The sequence below is a fragment of the Onychomys torridus genome, chromosome 8 (genome assembly GCF_903995425.1).
Source record: "Onychomys torridus chromosome 8, mOncTor1.1, whole genome shotgun sequence".
Taxonomy (NCBI): domain Eukaryota; kingdom Metazoa; phylum Chordata; class Mammalia; order Rodentia; family Cricetidae; genus Onychomys; species Onychomys torridus.
The window spans coordinates 49,907,604-49,927,536 of record NC_050450.1 but is presented as its reverse complement, the minus strand read 5'-3'; the positions used below and the strand labels follow the sequence as shown (position 1 = coordinate 49,927,536).

At 41.3% G+C, this 19,933-nt stretch overlaps 1 protein-coding gene and 1 pseudogene across 2 annotated transcripts in view; both read left to right on the top strand.

The window, feature by feature from the left end:
- Window positions 1-19,710, top strand: part of Ulk2 (unc-51 like autophagy activating kinase 2) — an 88,554-nt gene extending 68,844 nt beyond the window's left edge. For both annotated transcript variants that reach the window (XM_036195665.1, XM_036195666.1), the window contains 7 exons: window positions 5,357-5,506; window positions 8,650-8,858; window positions 12,584-12,762; window positions 14,503-14,621; window positions 14,902-15,059; window positions 16,005-16,140; window positions 17,962-19,710. In XM_036195665.1, coding sequence (XP_036051558.1) covers window positions 5,357-5,506; window positions 8,650-8,858; window positions 12,584-12,762; window positions 14,503-14,621; window positions 14,902-15,059; window positions 16,005-16,140; window positions 17,962-18,020 — 1,010 coding nt within the window. In that variant the 3' untranslated portion in view covers window positions 18,021-19,710. The remainder of the gene's footprint in view (window positions 1-5,356; window positions 5,507-8,649; window positions 8,859-12,583; window positions 12,763-14,502; window positions 14,622-14,901; window positions 15,060-16,004; window positions 16,141-17,961) is intronic.
- LOC118588947 lies at window positions 12,999-14,038 on the top strand (annotated as a pseudogene).
- Window positions 19,711-19,933: the final 223 nt, after the last annotated feature.

Genomic DNA, 19,933 nt, shown 5'->3' with positions numbered 1-19,933 from the left:
CACCTTGCTCCTTCCTGTCTTGCTCTCTGCCTCCATACCCTTGGTGATATAAACAGCCCCAATCACATCCCCCACCCCCACCAACAATCTGCTTTGCACTTATAAGTGCGTATTATAGAACTGTCGTATAGGGCCCGTGCTATAGCTCAGAGGTAGGTCCTTCCCCCAGAACTGTTCAATTGTCCCATCAACAGATTGTGATGGGTGTGAGATGGTACTTAAAGAAAGCACTTTAAAAGTCGTGGCGCATGCCTTTAATCCCAGCACTCAGGAGGCAGAGGCAGGCGGATCTTTGTGAGTTCCAGGCCAGCTTGGTCTACAGAGTGAGTTCCAGGACAGGCTCCAAAACTACAGAGAAACTCAGTCTCAAAAAACCAAAAAAAAAAAAAAAAAAAAAACCAAAAAAAAAAAAAGCAAGCATTTTAATTAGGCATGATGTCCCACACCTTTAATCCCAGCACTTGGGAGGCAGAGGCAGGTAGATCTCTGTGAGTTTGAGGCCAAGCCTGGTCTACAGAGTGAGTTCCAGGACAGCCAGGACTATACAGAGAAACCCTGTCTTGAGAAACAAAAACAAAAACAAAAACAAAAACAAAAAAAATTTCACAACTAATAACTTGGATTTAAATTATAACATGTTCATGTAGAACTATTATACAATTGAAAATTTGTTTATAAAAGAAAACTAAACATAATAGTAGTCACTCAGATAAGCTTTTTTAAAAAATTGTCCAAATAGTTAGTGACTGAGAACAACAATTTCTAGATTATCATGTAAAGAGCTCTTTCCTTCAAAGACTTGCTCCTCAGTAAAACTATACTGGAGAAAAAATTATTACTATTATTAATTATTTGGTTTCTCAAGACAGGGTTTCTCTGTGTAGATCCGACTGTCCTGGAACTCACTCTGTCGACCAGGCTGGCCTCACACTCACAGAGATCCACCTACACCTACCTCCTCAGTGTTGGAATCAAAGGCAAGTGCCACCACCACTCGGCATGAAACATTTGTTTCTTAAGGATATTTAACCAGCCATAAATTTTGATAATTCGTATTCTTTTATTCTCTTGAACATGAACTTTGTTAACATTTAAAATTACACATTTCTCTTTTTTAACCATGAAGTCTCAATTTGAGGAAATGAAAACTTCAAGCCTTCTGAAAAATATAGCATCACTGGGACTTAAAATACACTAATAAACATTCTTAAATACTTTTTGTTTTTGAAACATGCTTGGCATTGATTTCATTATGTAGCCAAGGATCACCTTAAAATCCTGATCTTCTCCAGTCTCAGGTTCTCAAATTATAGGAGTGCACCACCATGCCCCATTCTTAAAAACTTTTATACATGATGCATTAAAAACCTTGAAGACAGGGTAGTGGTGGTACATGCCTTTAATCCCAGCACTCAGAAGGCAGAGCCAGGCGGATCTCTGTGAGTTCGAGGCCAGCCACACAGAGAACCTGTCTCGAACCCCCCCCCCCAAAAAAAAACCCTTGAAGACATTATACTATAGTATTTGCCTCATTTTCTAAATTTTGTATGATATGTGCTTTATGATTTTTACTTAACCACTCACTCACTCCCTAGAATGTTTATGAGCTCTGTACATATATAGTGCTCTCATGTAGACAAGATGGACACTGCAGTAATTTCCTTTTCTGTCCTGTTCAGTGTTCTTAGACTTAGGGCTGGAGACTATAGGTGAGAAAGAAACCTCAAATCTGCATCTTAGGGGCCTGGGGAGAGGTGACTCAGCAGTTAGGAGCACTTACTGCTTGCAGAGGACCTGGGTTTGGTTTCCAACACCCACGTGGTGGCTCACAACTGTTAGTAACTCCAGTTCCAGGAGTTCCAGTGACTCCTCCTTCTGACCTCCACGAGTTCCTATATTTTCATACATACATACATACATAAAATAACTATTTTTAAAAACTACACCTTGGGGAACTCAGTACAGTCACTGCTCATATAGGAAGGAAAAGTTGTGAGTGTGAAAGACCCCCGGAGAGATCTCCCTTCAGGAGAGACCCCCGGCTCAATGAGCACGCAGCGACCACCGATCAGATGCAACAGCATGAGGTTTATTAAAACACAGGTACCTGGGGCAACCAAGCCTCTCGGAAGACCAGCGCACCTCTGGGTTGGTGGGATGGGTTTTTATAGCAAGAAGCGCGGGAAAGCATTAGTCAAAGGGTTCTGATTGGATAGTTTAAACAAGGCGCGAATGGTTACAAAGCTCTGATTGGACAATTCAAGTGAGGCGCGAATAGTCAAAGGGTTCTGATTGGATAGTTTAAACAAGGCGCGAATGGTTCTGATTGGACAATTCAAGTGAGGCGCAAATATATAAGCATAAATCAAATGGGGCGTGGATTCAGGCTCAGGGCGGTTTGTGGGTTTCCTTGGTAACCAGATATGTGTGTCAACTCAACCCCTATCTAGAATTCCAGCTGCTCTGGTTGCCTTCCAGCTGAATTCCTTTGTTCCCCTACGTGCCTCACAAGCTAGGGGGTTTGCACAACAGGGCAATGCTTATCGGCTATCTGGGCTGCGGTGGGGCCATTCTATTTCCTGGAACTGTCTTTTGTTCCCTTATAAGCCTTGCAAACATAGCATTCCTATAGGGGTGCCGGGGGGTCTTTCAAGTGCAGTGATGAGGAAATGATGTGCTGAGTGAGTATCCACCCTCACACCCTCCTCATTCGAACACCCTTGTAGTAATAACCAAACCATCCTTTCTAGGCCAGGCTCTGTAATAAACATGTAATTTTCTTGCAAATGAAGCATGGCTCCACTTATAGCTAAGAAACAGTATCAGGAGGTTGTATGTTTGTGTCAGATGATACACAGTGTTATCTGAGGTTACTGCATGTTCTATGCTCTGTAAAACAACACAGAAAGCTTCTGATTAGTAAGTTGGTATGCTCCATGTCTTTTTAGTTACTTTCTTAGAAATAGTTAACCTTGCAGTTTAAGATACAAAATAAGGAAAGATGACATAAAACAGTGTCTGACAGTGAACGGTGTTAATTTCTTAGGCATCTTCAGTTAAAGGTGTCATCTGCACCAAAGTTAATGGAAGACTAATAACATATGGTTCAGTTCCCCCCCCCCCTTCCTGGACAGTGTCTTTCACTCTGTAGCTCTGGCTGGCCTGGAACTTATTGTGTAGACCAGGTTGTAGTGTTAGGAACTGAATCCACAGCCTTGTCACACCAGGGAAAGTATATATACTATTGAGCTCTATCCTAGTCTTTCAAAATTAGTGGTTTATAGGACTGGAGAGTTGGCACCGTTGTCAAGTGTTTGTTACTCTTACAGGGGACCAAGCTCAGTTCCCAGTACCTACCTGGGAGCTCAAAATATTCATAACACAAGATACAGGGGATCCAGCACCTCCTCTGGCTTCCATAAGTACCAGGCACATGTGTAGCACACATACATAATTGGAGTAAAATACTCCTTTACTTGAATAACTTCAGAAAGCAATTTATGGACATCTGAAAGCAGGCAAAGCTAGAGGACTTATTAGCTTTTCCCTCAGTGTAAGGCCTTTTCTTTCTTTTCTTTTTTTTTTTTTAAAGATTTATTTATTGGGGTTGGGGATTTAGCTCAGTGGTAGAGCGCTTGCCTAGCAAGCGCAAGGCCCTGGGTTCGATCCTCAGCTCCACATTTAAAAAAAAAAAAGATTTATTTATTTATTATGTACACAAAAGACAGTGACAGATCTCATTATGGACGGTTGTGAGCCACCATGTGGTGCTGGGAATTGAACTCAGGACCTCTGGAAGAGCAGTCAGTGCTCTTAACCTCTGAGCCATCTCTCCAGCCCGTAAGGTCTTTTCTTTAGTGTTTATGATTTGTGTGTAAATATGTATTATTTGGTTCCATAAAGGTAATAATATTTAAATGTCTGGCTTTAAAAAGGCTCTGAAGTAAACTTGCTGATTCTGCTTGCTTTGGTGGATGGGACTTTTCACCCACTCTTCATTTAACCCAAGATCAACCCACCAGCCCCAGCCTGCTCAGCACCTCTTGTTCCCTGAGGCTTTTCTGATAGATGTAAGGGTCTAGTCTGAAGGCAAAGATAGATTTTGTTTTAACTTCTGTGTTGTTTACCTTTGTATTTTTAATAGATTTTTCTTTTTTAAGATTTAATTATTTTTATGTGTGCTGGGTGTTTTGTTTGTTTTGATTGCATGTATGTCTTTGTGAATGTGCCAGATCCTTTGGAACTGGAGTTACAGATAATTGTAAGCTGCCATGTGGATGCTGGGAATTGATTTTTTGTTTTTTTTCCAAGACAGGGTTCTCTTTGTAGCCTAGCTGTCCTGGAACTCACTCTGTAGACCAGGCTGGCATCAACTCAAAGATCTACCTGCCTCTGCCTCCTGAGTGCTGGGATTAAAGGCGTGCACCACCACTGCCCAGCTGGGTGCTGGGAATTGAACCCAGGTCCCCTGGAAGAGCATCTAGTGCTCTTTCTTAACTGCTGAGCCATTTCTACAGACCTTACCTTTGTAGTGTTTTTATTTCTAGTTCTCAGTGTCTAATTTTTCTAATTATCAACAGATATAACTTGCATTTTAGGTATTTTATAACTATCCAAAACTTTGAATACTAGGCTTTGGTGTGAAGATTCACAGAGGCAGAGATATTACTCTAAATTTTTTTTTCTTACAGATTTTTTTTTCAGAGACACTATCTTACTATGTAGCCCTGTCGGGACTGGAATTCACTAAGTAGGCAAGGCCCTTCAAACTCCTAGAGATCTGTCTGCCTCCGTCTCCTCAGTTAAATTAAGCGTTTTATTGTGTGTGTGTGTGTGTGTGTAGGCATGCATGCCGCTGCATGCCTGTGGAAGTCAGAGGACAACAGTTCTCTTCTTCTACCTTCAGGATCTGGGATCAAACCCAGGTCGTCAGCTTTGATAGAAAGCACTTTCACATGCTGGCCCGTCTTGAAGACCCTCTAAAATATTCTTACTGGAAATACATATTGGATCATCTAATTTTAGAATAAATTTAGAATTGATATTAAACAGGGCTGGAGAGGCAGCTCATCAGTTAACAGTGCTTACTGCACTTGCAGTGGACCTGAGTTTGCCTCCAAGCATGCACATTGGACAGCTCACAACCTCCTGTAACTCCAAGGGGATCTGACGCTTCTAGCCTTGGTGAACACCTGTACCCATATGCGTATACTCTCCATCACACACACATACACATCACTAAAAATAATAAAAACAAATGTTGAAATTAATATAAAAGCATAAGTTTCCTTATGTTCCACTTCCATATAGGAATATTGTGAATGTAATCTAATATCTGGCCAACTTTTTGTTGTAGCTCCTGCTGGAGCGTGTGGTGTTATGCTGGCATTGCCAGCAGGAGCAGCAGCAAGCGCCAGAGCTGTCCTCTTCACTGTGGGGTCTCCTCCTCACAGTGCCACAGCCCCTGCTTGTACTCACATGGTCCTTCGAACAAGAACCACCTCAGGTAAGGAACAGTTGTTCTAGTGTGGTAATGGCTGATGCTGATAGGGTGAAATGAGACAGGTCAGTTCACTTCTCTCGGCTTCAGCTTCTGTTCCAGTAGAGTGATCGTAGCTGTTTACCTTCCTCAAAGAGTTTTATGTCAGCAGTAAGTGAGGTAACTGGTTAGGGAGGACTTTGTAAAGTAAAAGTAATATATATACATATACTAAATGGGGGGTGCTGGAGAGATAGCTCAGGGGTTAAGAGCACTGGCTGTTCTTCCAGAGGTCCTGAGTTCAGTTCCCAGCAACCACATGGTGGTTCACAACCATCTGCAATGAGATCTAGTGCCCTCTTCTGGTGTGCAGGCAGAATACTGTATACATAACATATAAATACATCTTTAAAATATATATATAGTATATGTATACTTATGCATGTTTATATGCAGTATAACATACAATAAAATATAATTTCTCCATAAAGAAATAGATATGCATGTCTAGCTTGTATGCTACTTTTTTTTTCTTTTCAGTTTTTCAAGACAGGGTTTCTCTGTGTAGCTCTAAAGCCTACCCTGGAACTTGCTTTGTAGACTTACAGAGATCTGCCTGCCTCTGCCTCCCAAGTGCTGGGATCAAAGGCATGTGCTACCACCACCTGGCTGTATATTACTTCTTTATTCATAGACTGAAGTCTTATTTTAGTAGACCTAATAAATTATCTGAAAATACACTTTATTTTTTGTGGTACTGGAAATTGAACTCAAGGCTCCCCAAATGATAGACAAGTGTACCACTGAACTGCATTCCCAGTTTCCCCAGGACCCTCTTTTGAGACAGGCTCTCATGTGGATAACTTTGAACTCCTGATCCTCCTGATTCCACCTTCTAAGTGTTGAGAATGCAAGTGTACACCTTGGTGCCCTCAATGTGCCCCCCTTTAAAAATCATATGTGTATGATAGTTTTGCATGCATGCATGCATGTGTATGCACCTTGTGCCTGACTGGTATCCAAGGAGGCAGAAGAGGACATTGAGTCCCCTGGAACTGGAATTACAGACAGTTGTGAGCTGCCATGTGCATGCTGGGAATTGAATTTAGGCTCCCCTGGAAGAGCAGTGGATGCTTTTTAACCACTAAGCCATCTCTCCAGCTCCTTCCCCAGGTATTTTTTTAAAGACAGGGTCTCACTGTGTAGTCCTGACTAGCCTGGAATTTGCTACATAGACCAGGCTGGCCTTGAACTCTCAGAGATCATCTGCCTCTGCCTCCTTAACACTGGGATCAAAAGTGTGTGCCACCACACCTGGCTTCCTTCAACACCCTCCCACCCTGCCCCCACACTTTTAACTTTTTGGTGGTTTTTGGTTTTTTGGTTTGGGGGGTTTTGTTGTTGTTTTGTTTTTATTTTTGAGACAAAATCTTGCCAAGTTTCCCAGGCTGCTCTTGAATTTGTAATGTAATCCAGGCTGGCCTTAAAGTTGAGATTCTCCTACCTCAGCTTCCCTTAAGTTTTATTTTACTTTTGCACTTTAGGTACCAGTGTTTATACTTAACCAGATATATATAAATCATCCTGTCTACGTTGTTTAAGAAAGTATTTGACTGAGATTGGAAAGCTGGCTCAGTGGTTAAGAGCACTGACTACTTTTCCAGAGGATGGAGGTTTAATTCCCAGCATTCACATGCTTGCTCACAACTGTCTATAACTCCAGCCGCATTGAATCCAACTTCTCTGTCCTCTGCAGGCACATACCCACACACAACATTTAAAATAGTAGATTAAAAAAAAAAAGTATTAGAGTGGATTTGAAGAGATCATGGGTCTTAATTTTATGTGCTGTGTTCTGTGTCCTCTAGTATTCTAGATAAGCTTGTATTCTAAATTCTTGTATTTTAAATAAGTTGCTAATAAGCTGCTAATCAGGGTACTTGTAAATTAATAAGGGAAAGATGAAATAATGAGACATAGAGTAGTGTTTTAGAAATACTCAAAAAATACACAGTGAGCTTTAGTCCAACCAGGTCTGCCTGGAGAGGAGAGACCCTGTCTTCAAACAAAACAAAAAACAATAAAATATTTTTAAATCCTAAATAATAAACTACCATTTTAATCCAGTTAAACTTTTTTCTTCTTCTTTTTTTTTTTTTTTGATTTGTAGACCAGACTGGTTGTAAAGTCGTACAGATCCACTTGCTTCTGCCTCCCAATTGCTGGGATTAAATACATGTGCCACCAGGATCCAGATATATCAGCATTTTTTAAAATATAAGGCCCAGGGTGGATGTGGTTTAGTGGGCATACCTAATGCTTCTTGAGAAAGTTATGTGGCTAGTCTTAGGAAGTACTATAATAATAGATATAGTGGTGCACACCTTACATGAGCACTTGGGAAGCAGAGGCAGGCAAGTCGCTTGAATTATAAGCCACCCTGCTCTATAGAGAGAGTTCCAGAAAAGCCAGGGCTACATAGAAAGATCTTTAGTCAAAAAATGACAAAAAAAAAATGTGTATAATGTTTTGCACTTTGAAAATTCCATTCTTACTTTGGAGTACTTTGTCACATAGATCACCTAAGAAAAATGATTTTAGTAATATCTTGGTTTTGTTGTTGTTGTTGTTGTTTTGAGACAAGGTTTCTCTGTGTAGCTTTGGAGCCTGTCCCGGAACTCACTCTGTAATCCAGACTGTCCTCAAACTCACAGAGATCTGCCTGCCTCTGCCTCCCAAGTGCTGGGATTAAAGGTGTGTGCCACCACTTCCTGGCTAGTAATATCTTGTAATACAAAAAAATCCATACTTTAAATGATTCCAGATATACTTTTTTATGTAAAGTTACTGAACTACTGTGCATCAATTACATTTTTATTCTTATAAAGCCAGTGGAACATTAATGAGAAAGAAAAATTGTATGAATTGTATATTACATAAATTTGTTTAAAACAGAGTATAGAAAAACTGGAAATGATGGTTCTGTTTTATTTATGTATGTATGGAATAAAGAGAACATGTTCATATATTCATATAGGATGAGGAGCCTGGGGCTTTTCTTTAACTATTTCTTTGTCACTTGAATAGGTTATGTTCAGTAAATGAAAAGTTAGTATGGAAGCCCCTTCTGACTACTCTGGACATGTGCTATATATATTGTTTCTTTGCAGTGGGGTCCAGCAGCTCCGGAGGCTCCTTGTGCTCTGCAAGTGGCCGTGTATGTGTGGGCTCCCCACCTGGGCCAGGCTTGGGCTCTTCCCCACCAGGAGCAGAGGCAGCTCCCAGCCTGAGATATGTGCCTTATGGTGCTTCACCACCCAGCCTAGAGGGCCTCATCACCTTTGAAGCCCCTGAACTACCAGAGGAGACACTGATGGAGGTGGGGAGACTGTGGGGTGGATGAATGTGTGGGTGTTCTAGCGGTGATGAAAGAACAAATCAGATCACATATCTCTGAAATTTCAAAATCCCTTTTGTGTTTGTTTGTTTGTTTGTTTGTGACAGGGCCTTACTTATAGCCCAGGATGTCCTAAAACTGTGTAGACTAGGCTGCCCTTGAATTCGCCAGTGCTGAGATTGCAGTTGTGCATCACCCATGTCCAACTCTATTTGTAGGATTGTAAAAGATTTTTCCCTAGAAACAAACCTTTTATCCTCAGTACTTTCTTTCTTTCATTAGGTAAAAATGCATCTAAACATAGATTAAAATGCCAGTCTAGGGAGGCAGAGCCAAGTAGATCTCTGTGAGTTCGAGGCCAGCCTGGTCTACAGAGCAAGATCCAAGACCGGCACCAAAGCTACACAGAGAAACCCTGTCTCAAAAACACCAAAAATAAATAAATATAAAGAAAGGAAGATAAGCTATAAAAAAAAAATGCCAGTCTGTGGACAGTTTGGCTTCTGAGAAGGAGTCAGTTTTCTTTAGGATGTGGCCTCTGTAGCTCCAATGGATGGCCCGTACCCAGAAGTATATATAGGCAGCACAAATTGGACTTGGTGGGTTGTTAAAAAAAGTGGACATGATGATTAGGAGGTAAGGAGGAGGGAGTGGATCTGGGGGCAGTTAGGGAGCGAAGAGGAGTAGGCGCTTATATGGTCAAAATACATTGCATGAAGTTCTCAAAGAATTAATAAAAATATTAAATTATAAAATTTAAAAATAATTATTCCAAGTTGGTGATATAGACCTGTAATTCTAGCACTTAGAAGCTGAGGCAAGCCAGGTGGTGGTGGCGCACGCCTTTAACCCAGCGCTCGGGAGGCAGACGCAGGTGGAGTTCCAGGACAGCCTCCAAAGCTACACAGAGAAACCCTGTCTCGAAAAACAAAAAAAAAAAAAAAGAAAAGAAAAGAAAAGAAAAACAAGAAGCTGAGGCAGGAGTATTGGGTTTGAGGTCTACCTGGGCTACATAGTAAGAGCCTATGTCAGTAATAATAGTAACAATACACCGTAATACCAGGCTAGTGATTAACACAGAAATATGTCAGTAATAATAGTAACAATACGCCGTAATACCAGGCTAGTGATTAACACAGAAATATGTCAGTAATAATAGTAACAATACGCCGTAATACCAGGCTAGTGATTAACACAGAAATATGTCAGTAATAATAGTAACAATACGCCGTAATACCAGGCTAGTGATTGACACAGAAATATCCCTACTCAAGCAAATGAGATGCTACACCCATAGATCAATACTTAACCTCTGGGGATCCAGTTCTGCAGAAAAAACTTCAGTGTGTGCCATCTGCCCCATGCTGAGCACAGATCTAGAACCAGAGGTCATTTTAGGATTTTGGAGTTGTGCCTCTTAGTTCCTCACTTCAACTTAAAGACAACACTCCGTGTATTGGTGAACATAGTTTCCTAGGCCCTCACAGAACTGGGAGACTTTCAGAAGTTCTAGCGCTTCAGTCTCCTGTGTGAGAGAAACTTGGGAGGCTGGGGAGACAGCTGTTACACCTGTACCCAGAACCACATCAAAAAGACAGACAGACAGACATTGCATGCCTCTAACCACAGCCTTAAGGGAATGGGTTCCTGAAGCGGATTGCCAGCCAGTCTATCTGAATCACAGCTTCACATTTAAGGGGAGATTCTGTCACAAAACAGAAGGTATGGGCTGGGAGAATGCTCAGTGGTTTCAAGCACTTGGTACACATTCTTGAGTAACAGAATTTGTATTCTAGCACCCAGGTAACAAGCCAGGTGTCCCACACCCACCTGTAAGTCCAGTTTCTTAGGGGACAGGACAGGCAAATCACTGGGACTTGCTGGCTTCCAGCCTAACTAAGAAAACAGGAACTCCAAGTTCAGGGAAAGACCCTCCCTCAAAAGAGTACACAGGGAGTGGTGGAGGAGGACACCTGATATCGTCACATCGTTCATGCACAAGTGTGCCAGTCCACTCACACATATATGCACATGTATTCACATAGACACACACACAAATACAAATAATTTTTTTAAATTCAAGTGGAAGCTGACCAAGGAAGGACATACACTCTAACACACATACAATTTAGTGTTTAATCTTATTTGAAATTTTAAAGTTCATTTATAACTAAAGATGAAATTTTGAAATCATTTTGAAAGGGCATTCTTCAGAATATCTTTCATGCTCTCATCTGTAACTAAGTAGGTCACGGAAAATCAAAGCTTTATTGTGATTCACTCTTAACTAAAAACCTTCCCAGATTTAAAACTCTCTAAAATAACAGGTCAGTAAACTCACTGAACTCTAAAGAAATGTAGCATTTGTTGGCAACATCTGTAATTCCAACTATTCAGAGGGTCAAACAGGAGGATGGGAGTTACAGACTAGCTGGATACATAGCAGGACTCTAGCTCAACAAACAGAGAGAAAGAAAAAGAAAAACGGTTTAATTTTGTGTTAAGAATGTCTTTGTAATATTTTAATTTTTTAAAAAAAGATTTATTTATTTATTATGTATACAGGAGAGGGTGCGAGATCTCATTACAATTGTGAGCCACCATGTGGATGCTGGGAATAGAACTCAGGACCTCTAGAAGAGCAGTCGGTGCTCTTAACCTCTGAGCCATCTCTCCAGCCCCCCATATTTTAATTTTTAAAATTTATTTATTATGTATATGGGAGTATAGGTGCCACACATATGCTATGTAGGGTCAGAGGACAATTTTTGGGCATTGGTTCTGGGACTCTGAGTAAGATCTCTCTTGTTTCTGCTGCAGTATGTGCTCCAAGATAGCTGACCATAGATTTTGGGATGATTTCCCATCTCTACTTCCCATCTTGCTAGGGTAGTTCTGAGATTACAGATGCCTATCTTTCTGGCCTCTATGGGTTCTAGAGATTAAACCCAGGATTTCAGACTTTTCATGGCAAGGGCTTTTCCCTGCTGAGCATCTCTCCAAATCTGTCCTTGTAATCTTTAAATTTTTTAAAGTTTATTTTCCTGGGGCATTGGTGGCACATGTCTTTAATCCCAGCACTAGAAGGCAGAGGCAGGTGGGTTTCTGAGTTCAAGGCAGCCTGCCCTACAGAGCAAGTTCCAGGACAGCCAAGGCTAAACAGAGAATCCCTATTTGGATGTTTTGCCTGCGTTATGTCTATGCACCATTTGTGTGCCTGTTGTCCATAGGAGTCAGGAGAGGGCATCAGATCACCTAGATCTGGGGTTATAAGTGTTTATGAGCTATCATGTGGGTGTTGGGAATTGAAGCCCAGTCCTCTGCAAGAGCAGCCAGTACTCTTAACAGCTAAGCCATCTCACCATACCAACTCTTATACTCCTGGTGTCTATTTTTTCATGTCTTTGTTTTACACATATTGATTCAATTATTCAGGTTTTGGTTTAGTTTGGTTTTATTTTTCTGGTAAATGCACAGTGACCTCTGTAGCCTACTTAACATGGGTGCTGTGATACACGCAGACTTATCTACATTGAATATTTGGTTTGATTTCTATTTATTTTCTAACAGCTCTCTAAAATTTAATAACATTGGTTTTCTTTGATCATTCCAACATTCCTAAGTATGGGATAACCTTGTATATATAATATACTTAAGTCCTTGATCAAAACTGTTAAAAAACAAAACAAAACACCTTACCTTTGCAGCGAGAACACACAGACACCTTACGCCACCTGAACGTGATGTTAATGTTTACTGAATGTGTGCTGGACCTGACAGCAGTGAGGGGTGGGAACCCTGAGCTGTGCACATCTGCTGTGTCCTTGTACCAGATTCAGGAGAGTGTAGTCGTGGACCAGATCAGCCAGCTAAGCAAAGATTGGGGGTAGGTACCTCCTGTCATTCATTTCCAGCTTCTTTATGCTTTCTATAAATTGTATTTAATTGTAAGTATTGTTATCCTTAAAAGTCACATCTCAGCTGGGTGGTGGTGGCACATGCCTTTAATCCTGGCACTCAGGAGGCAGAAGCAAGCAGATCTCTGTGAGTTTGAGGCCAGCCTGGTCTACAGAATGAGTTCCAGGACCGTCAAGGCTGCACAGAGAAACCCTGTCTTGTATGTTGGGGGAGTGGGGGAGTCATGTCTCACTTTTAAAGCTGCAAGGAAGAGTGGAAGCAGGTGTGAGTGGGTACAGTGGAAGCAGTCATGGCTGCCAAGGTGTTTGAGTCCATCGGAAAGTTTGGCCTGACGCTAGCGGTTATAGGGGGCGTGGTGAACTCTGCCTTATATACCATGGATGCTGGCCACAGAGCTGTCACCTTTGACCGATTCCGTGGAGTGCAGGACATTGTGGTAGGGGAAGGGACTCACTTTCTCATCCCTTGGGTACAGAAACCCATTATCTTTGACTGCCACTCATGACCCTGGAATGTACCAGTCATCACTGGTAGCAAAGATTTGCAGAATGTCAACATCACACTACGAATTCTCTTCTGGCTGGTGGCCAGCCAGCTTCCTCGTATCTATACCAGCATTGGTGAGGACTATGATGAGCGGGTGCTGCCATCCATCACCACAGAGATCCTCAAGTCAGTAGTGGCTTGTTTTGATGCTGGAGAATTGATCACCCAGCGAGAGCTGGTCTCAAGGCAGGTGAGCGATGACCTCACAGAGAGAGCAGCAATGTTTGGGCTCATCCTGGATGACGTGTCCCTGACACATCTGACCTTCAGGAAGGAGTTCACAGAAGCAGTGGAAGCCAAGCAGGTGGCTCAGCAGGAAACTGAGGGTGGAGAAGGCTGAGCAGCAGAAGGCAGCCATCATCTCTGCTGAGGGTGACTCCAAGGCAGCTGAGCTGAGAGCCAACTCCCTGGCCACCTCAGGTGATGGCCTGATTGAGCTGCGCAAGCTGGAGGCTGCTGAGGACATCGCTAACCAGCTCTCCTGCTCTCAGAACATCACCTACCTGCCAGCCAGGCACTCGGTGCTCCTCCAGCTTCCCCAGTGAGGCCTCCCCTGCTTGCACCTTCTTGGGCCAACCAGGCCATGGCCTCCATCACTCTGAATACACTTTTCTTCTGCCCCACCCCAGAAATCACTGTGAAATTTCATGATTGGCTTAACATGAAGGAAATAAAGGCAAAATCACTCAGATCTCTTAAAAAAAAAAAAAAAAAGCTGCAAGGAAATCTAAGTTATTTTATTGTGTGAGATGTTAGCCAAGAATTTATTATGCAACCTTAACATCACCTTTCTCTGAAAATTTTCAACTGAAGATATTTGATTACCAAGAGGTCACACATATTTTTGTTTCAGTGTTCCTATAGTATTCCAAGTTCACATATCTTTCCCCACACTAATTCTTCTCCCTTTAGGAGTTAAATGTATATTTAAAAGTCAGGAAGGAGCCAGGTGTGGCATTACACATGCAGCATGAAGGCAGGAGGGTTAATAACTTGAGACCTGCCAGGGATACATAGGGAAATCTTGTCTGGGGTGTGGTGTGCAGGGGAGGGGGCAGGATGACAACAAAATCCCCGAGAAAAGCTGTGGCCTGATGTTTAGCATGCTGACTCTTGTGGGTCAGTTCCCAGGGTAATGCTCTGCTCCTGTCTTCCCGTGCAGCCGGGTGGAGCAGCTGGTGTTATACATGAAAGCAGCACAGTTGCTGGCAGCTTCCCTGCATCTCGCCAAAGCTCAGATCAAGTCCGGGAAGCTGAGCCCATCCACAGCTGTGAAACAAGGTACAGGAGCAGACCAGAGTGTGTGGGTCCAAGGGCCTGGGACACACCTTCCTGTCCCACTGAGTCAGTCTCTGCTGACCGTTGTTTCTAATTGTTCACTTGACACAGGAGTCAGAAGTCCTTATCTGTCTTTTCAGACTGGAAAATCATAGAACCTGACTTTGTCTTTTCCTTCAGTGACCATGTAGTGTCACTTTTTTTCAACAGCAGGAAAAGTACATGTTGCTGTGTTATTTCTGGAAGGAAATTAAAACTAATTCCAATTTCAACTTTGTTTCAGTTGTTAAAAATCTGAATGAACGGTATAAATTCTGTATCACCATGTGCAAGAGACTTACAGAAAAGCTGAATCGCTTCTTCTCTGATAAACAGAGATTTATTGATGAAATCAACAGTGTGACTGCAGAGAAACTCATCTATAATTGTGCTGTGGAAATGGTAAACCTTTTCAAAGCCTAGTATTTTATAACACTCCAGTATTTCTCTGAGGGTCTTTGGAATTGAACACCTACTTGAAATGATCTGCCCTTTAAGAGTTTATGTCCTACCCTTTCTCAAGTCCCAAGTGTCATGATTACTTCATGAAGTAATTGTACTTAAGTGACATTTGAGTACTTAATGTAACTTATTTAACTAACTTACTATAGTTTGTAATCCTGGCTGTTATATTTGATAACTTTTATTTCCTTTTAAACTTCATTTCCATAGTCATGTTCTCATCCTTTTATAATTTTTATCTAAAAATGAATTAATATGTTTCAGCATTTTTCTGCTATTTAAGAAATTTTGGCTCTGTAGGACTTAGAAAAAAATAGTGCTTTGTTAATCCACAAAAATGTAAGTCCTGAGTTTGACTGACTGACTTTATTGAAGTATAGACACCAGGGGAAGCTACTTTCCATTTCTCAGACTATAACACTGGAGTTTTCTCTGTTCACTAGGGGAAAATGGCTCTGAGGAATAAATAACCTACAGTTATTAAGTATCTAAATGGAGAAAATGTATGCACTAGTGTTATTTTTCCTGTTCAACATAGTCGACCGCTGCCATGTAGATGACTGCAGTTGCACTGTTGCTGTCCTCTTGGCTTTACCTTGACAGCTGAAAAACAAGTAGTTCTCTGATGAGAACATGTTCTATTACTCTAAGCTACTGACAGGAATGGTAGGCAGTATATAACACTACACTACATTAGGACAGTAAGAATTTTATACTAGAAATTATATTGCCTCTTTCCTTTCTGGATTTAACTGTGACATTACAGATTCTTTCCTCCTTTCATCAAAATATATTGATTTTAATATGCTTTTCAAATGTGCACTGTTCATAAGGACTTGTATATCTTTGGAGCTGCAACTCTTCTCTGTTTTTGACTGGTTCCAGGTTCAATCTGCAGCCCTGGATGAGATGTTTCAGCAGACTGAAGACATTGTTTATCGGTACCACAAGGCAGCCCTTCTTTTGGAAGGCCTAACTAAGATCCTGCAGGACCCTACAGATGTTGAAAATGTGCATAAATGTAAGTTGCTCCTTTCTACAGCTAGGTTCAAAACTATTCAGTTAAAAAACAAAACAAAACAAAACAAAAAACCTCAGAAATAAACAGCCATAGATGGTTTTGTTTGGTTGTTGTTGTTGTTGTTGTTGTTGTTGTTTTGAGACAAGGTTTCTCCATGTAGCCCAGCCTGTCCTGGAACTTGCTCTGTAGACCAAGCTGGCCTCGAACTTGCCTACCTCTGTCTCCTAAGTGTTGGGATTAAAGATACATGCCACCACTGCCTGGCTCATAGTTTGTTTTTAAGTTTTTATTGTTTAGTTTTTAAAGAATTGGGTATCATTATGGCATTTAGATGTTTTATTTTTTTTATTTTATGTGCTTGGGTGTTTTGCCTACACATATGTCTAAGTGTACTGCATGCATGCCTGGTGCCTTTGGAGGCTAGAAGAAGGTATCAGATCCCCTGGATCTGGAGTTACAGAGAGTTGTGAGTAGTCATGTGGGTTCGAGGACTTGAACCTAGTCCTCGGAAGAGCAGCCAGTGCTCCCAACTGAAGAGCCTTCTCTGCAGCCTTCATTCTGGGAGTTTTCAAACAGAATTTGTCTCTGTTGTTTCCTTTGCCTTTCTTCTTCCCCAGCCACATCTTAAACTGATTGTTCTCTGAGTTGTGCTCTGCTGCTTGGGACCCGACTCACCTTGTCCAGTCCACACTTGCTGTGTGTGCTTTCTGCCTGTCAGTCACTTCTTACTATTAGTGGTTACAGGTATACTGCATTGATAGTACTGTGCTTGTAGATAGAGTTTGATACTATTAATAGTTTCAGGCCTAAATTGAGGGTATTAGAACATATAAAGGATATGCTTTGTGGGTAAGGAAGAACCACTGAATTTAATTAATTAATTACAGTTTGTCTTCTAAGTTTGAAATCATACTACCTGAGATGAATCTTGGCTTTAAAAACTTGAACAAAGCCAGGCGGTGGTGCATGCCTTTAATCCCAGCACTCGGGAGGCAGAGGCAGGCGGATCTTTGTGAGTTTGAGGCCAGCCTGGTCTTCAGAGCGAGATCCAGGAAAGGCGCAAAGCTACACGGAGAAACCCTGTCTCAAAAAACCAAAAATAAATAAATAAATAAATATAAATATAAATAAATAAAAACTTGAATAAGCCGGGCGGCGGCGGCGGCGGCAGCGGCGGCAGCGGCGCACACCTGTAATCCCAGCACTTGGGAGGTAGAGACAGGCAGATCTCTGTGAGTTCAAGGCCAGCCTTCAAAGCTACAGAGAAACTCTGTCTCAGGGAAAAAAAAAAAAAAAAAGAATATAGGAGGGTATGTTGTTTTATTACGTACTAGAACTCTTTCAAACTTTCTGGGCTTAGTGACCAAAGAATGTTATAACGATCCTGTGGACTACAGACTTGATATGATATAGCTAACAGAACATGGAGGGATGGGATACTAGGATGATCCATAGTTCTCCCTAGTATCTGCTGTTTGAGGAGGAGCTCTTCTTGTGTATGTGGTCATTCACAGGTTAATAACTGTAAGAGGACAGGAGTCCCAAAGTTATTGATACTTCTAAGCAAGTGAGTTGTTCGATCTGAATCTTTTCTTTGTAGTATGTTAATCCCAATTTCACCACTGCAGCATTAAACTACAGGTCATATCTGAGTTGTTGTTGGACAGAGGAAAGAAAGTGTATTCGTTCTGTTAACTATGGGGCAACGATAGAGCAGGGGAGCATGGTGGGAGTGTTGTGACTTCCCCCCTTAGTTCCTCTGCCCTTGGGTTAGAAAACATAAACCGTTTTTATTACTAATGTCACTTTATTTACTTCTAGATAAATGTAGCCTTGAAAGGAGACTGTCGGCACTCTGCTGTGGTTCTGCAGCCCTGTGAGCAGCATTGAGAGGGGACTGTCTCACGCTGCTGTGGTGCTGCAGCCCTGTGAGCTGCTGTGGTGCTGCAGCCCTGTGAGCTGCTGTGGTACTGCAGCCCTGTGAGCAGCATTGAGAGGGGACTGTCGGCACGCTGCTGTGGTTCTGCAGCCCTGTGAGCAGCAGCTTGTCTGTGAACCAGCAGGGGGCGTGGTGGCACAGTTGGGATTTCAGCTTGTTTCTGTCACCCACCCCAGGAAACCGTGGTGACTACCAAAGAACAAGCAGTCATTTAAGAAGGAAAAACAATATCAAACTACAAGTTTGTAGAAAACCTGCCTTATTGGAGAAGTCACTCCCCTTTTCCTTTTTCTTTATAGAAGCAGAAGCAAAAGAGTATCAACACACTGAACCTGAAAATAAATGTACCTTAGAACTAGAACCCTAAGTACAGTTATTCTTGTGGATAATTATCAGGAAACAAAGTGACACTTCAATGGGCTCTCTGGTAATATATGAAAGTCCATAAAGAGTCTACAGCTCATCCAGACAACTTGAGATTTGGGGTAAGTTTGTCTGAATCTGAGCATGCATATGCATCTTTAAACAGCTCAGAGGAAGAGTTTTAAGAAGAAGCAAAAGGTGACTCTTGGATGAATTGTGAAATCTTCAACTTGATCTAATGTGGACATATGTTAATCTTCCAAAATCTTTCATATTGCACTAATTTATTAAAATAACTGTGTATTGGATTTTGCAATTTAAAACTAACTGAGGCACAATGGACTTGTTTAGAATATTTTACTTGATTACATACATAGGCCCTTTTCAGAATTCATGTGTACTCTCCATTGAACTTTTAAATGGTCGAAACTTGCATTCATGTGAACCTTTGCATTTTTCTCACCTCTAATTTTCACCAACAGATCTTCTCAGTGGTATTTTGAGTTGCTGGTTGTTTGCATTTTTTGTTGTGCATGCAGAATGTGCATCGATACCTGTGACCTTAGGTTTATTAAAGTCTAAGTTTATTTGGGCAGTATTAGAAAGCTATCATGAATCAAGAAATACTCTTGAGAATTTTAATAGGGCCAAATCAGTGATGAATAAAGGCTTGTTAGTGATGTGGAGTTTCTACATGAAGTTAGTAAGAAGTGAGGTTTGTTTTCTCTTAGAAAAATGGGCAGCTCTCTCCAGACTAATGTGCACTTTTCAGTGTTAATCCTGACAGTTCACCAAATAGCTAGTCACGGTGAATTAACATCTCTCCAAGAATGGTTCCTATGTTGTATATTATTTGGTTTCTTTTACTTACCTGCTTGAATACTTGAATAAAGCATTCACCCGTCTTACCCTTTTATTTCAATAAAATCCCTTTCACATAATGACCTGCACTCTGATAGCTGCGTAGAAGCTCTTTGGCATCGCACTTAACAGAGACAACATGGTTTTCATTTATTTGGTGGACACAGTAATGTAATTTTTACATTATTTATCTGTATGACGTTCCAGCAGTTAATTTGAACATTTGTTTCTAAGAAGTTTGTATTTGTAGGTCTTTACTACGGTGTTTCTACCTCTCATTTGTAACTGCATGCATTAGTCTTCAAACTAGGTAAAACTCACTGAATCATTGTGTAATAGCCTTTTTTAAATTGCTTGTACAAATGTATATTAAGGTTAAATAAAACTGACAGTGTTTTTAGGTTATAGTTGGGTTGATATTAAGTGGCTTGTCAAGCCAGATGCTTCCTTAGTGAGTGGGTCGGAAACTTGGTTATTAATATCCTTTGTCCTGCTCCAGGATTTAAGACTCTTGGTGACTCTCATGCAGGCTCCTGAAAACAAACTATACCCCCTCCTTATATTAGTGAGAACATGTCTTAGGTAATTTTTTTAGGTTTTTCACTAAATTCTTTCATGTTCTCTTAATTA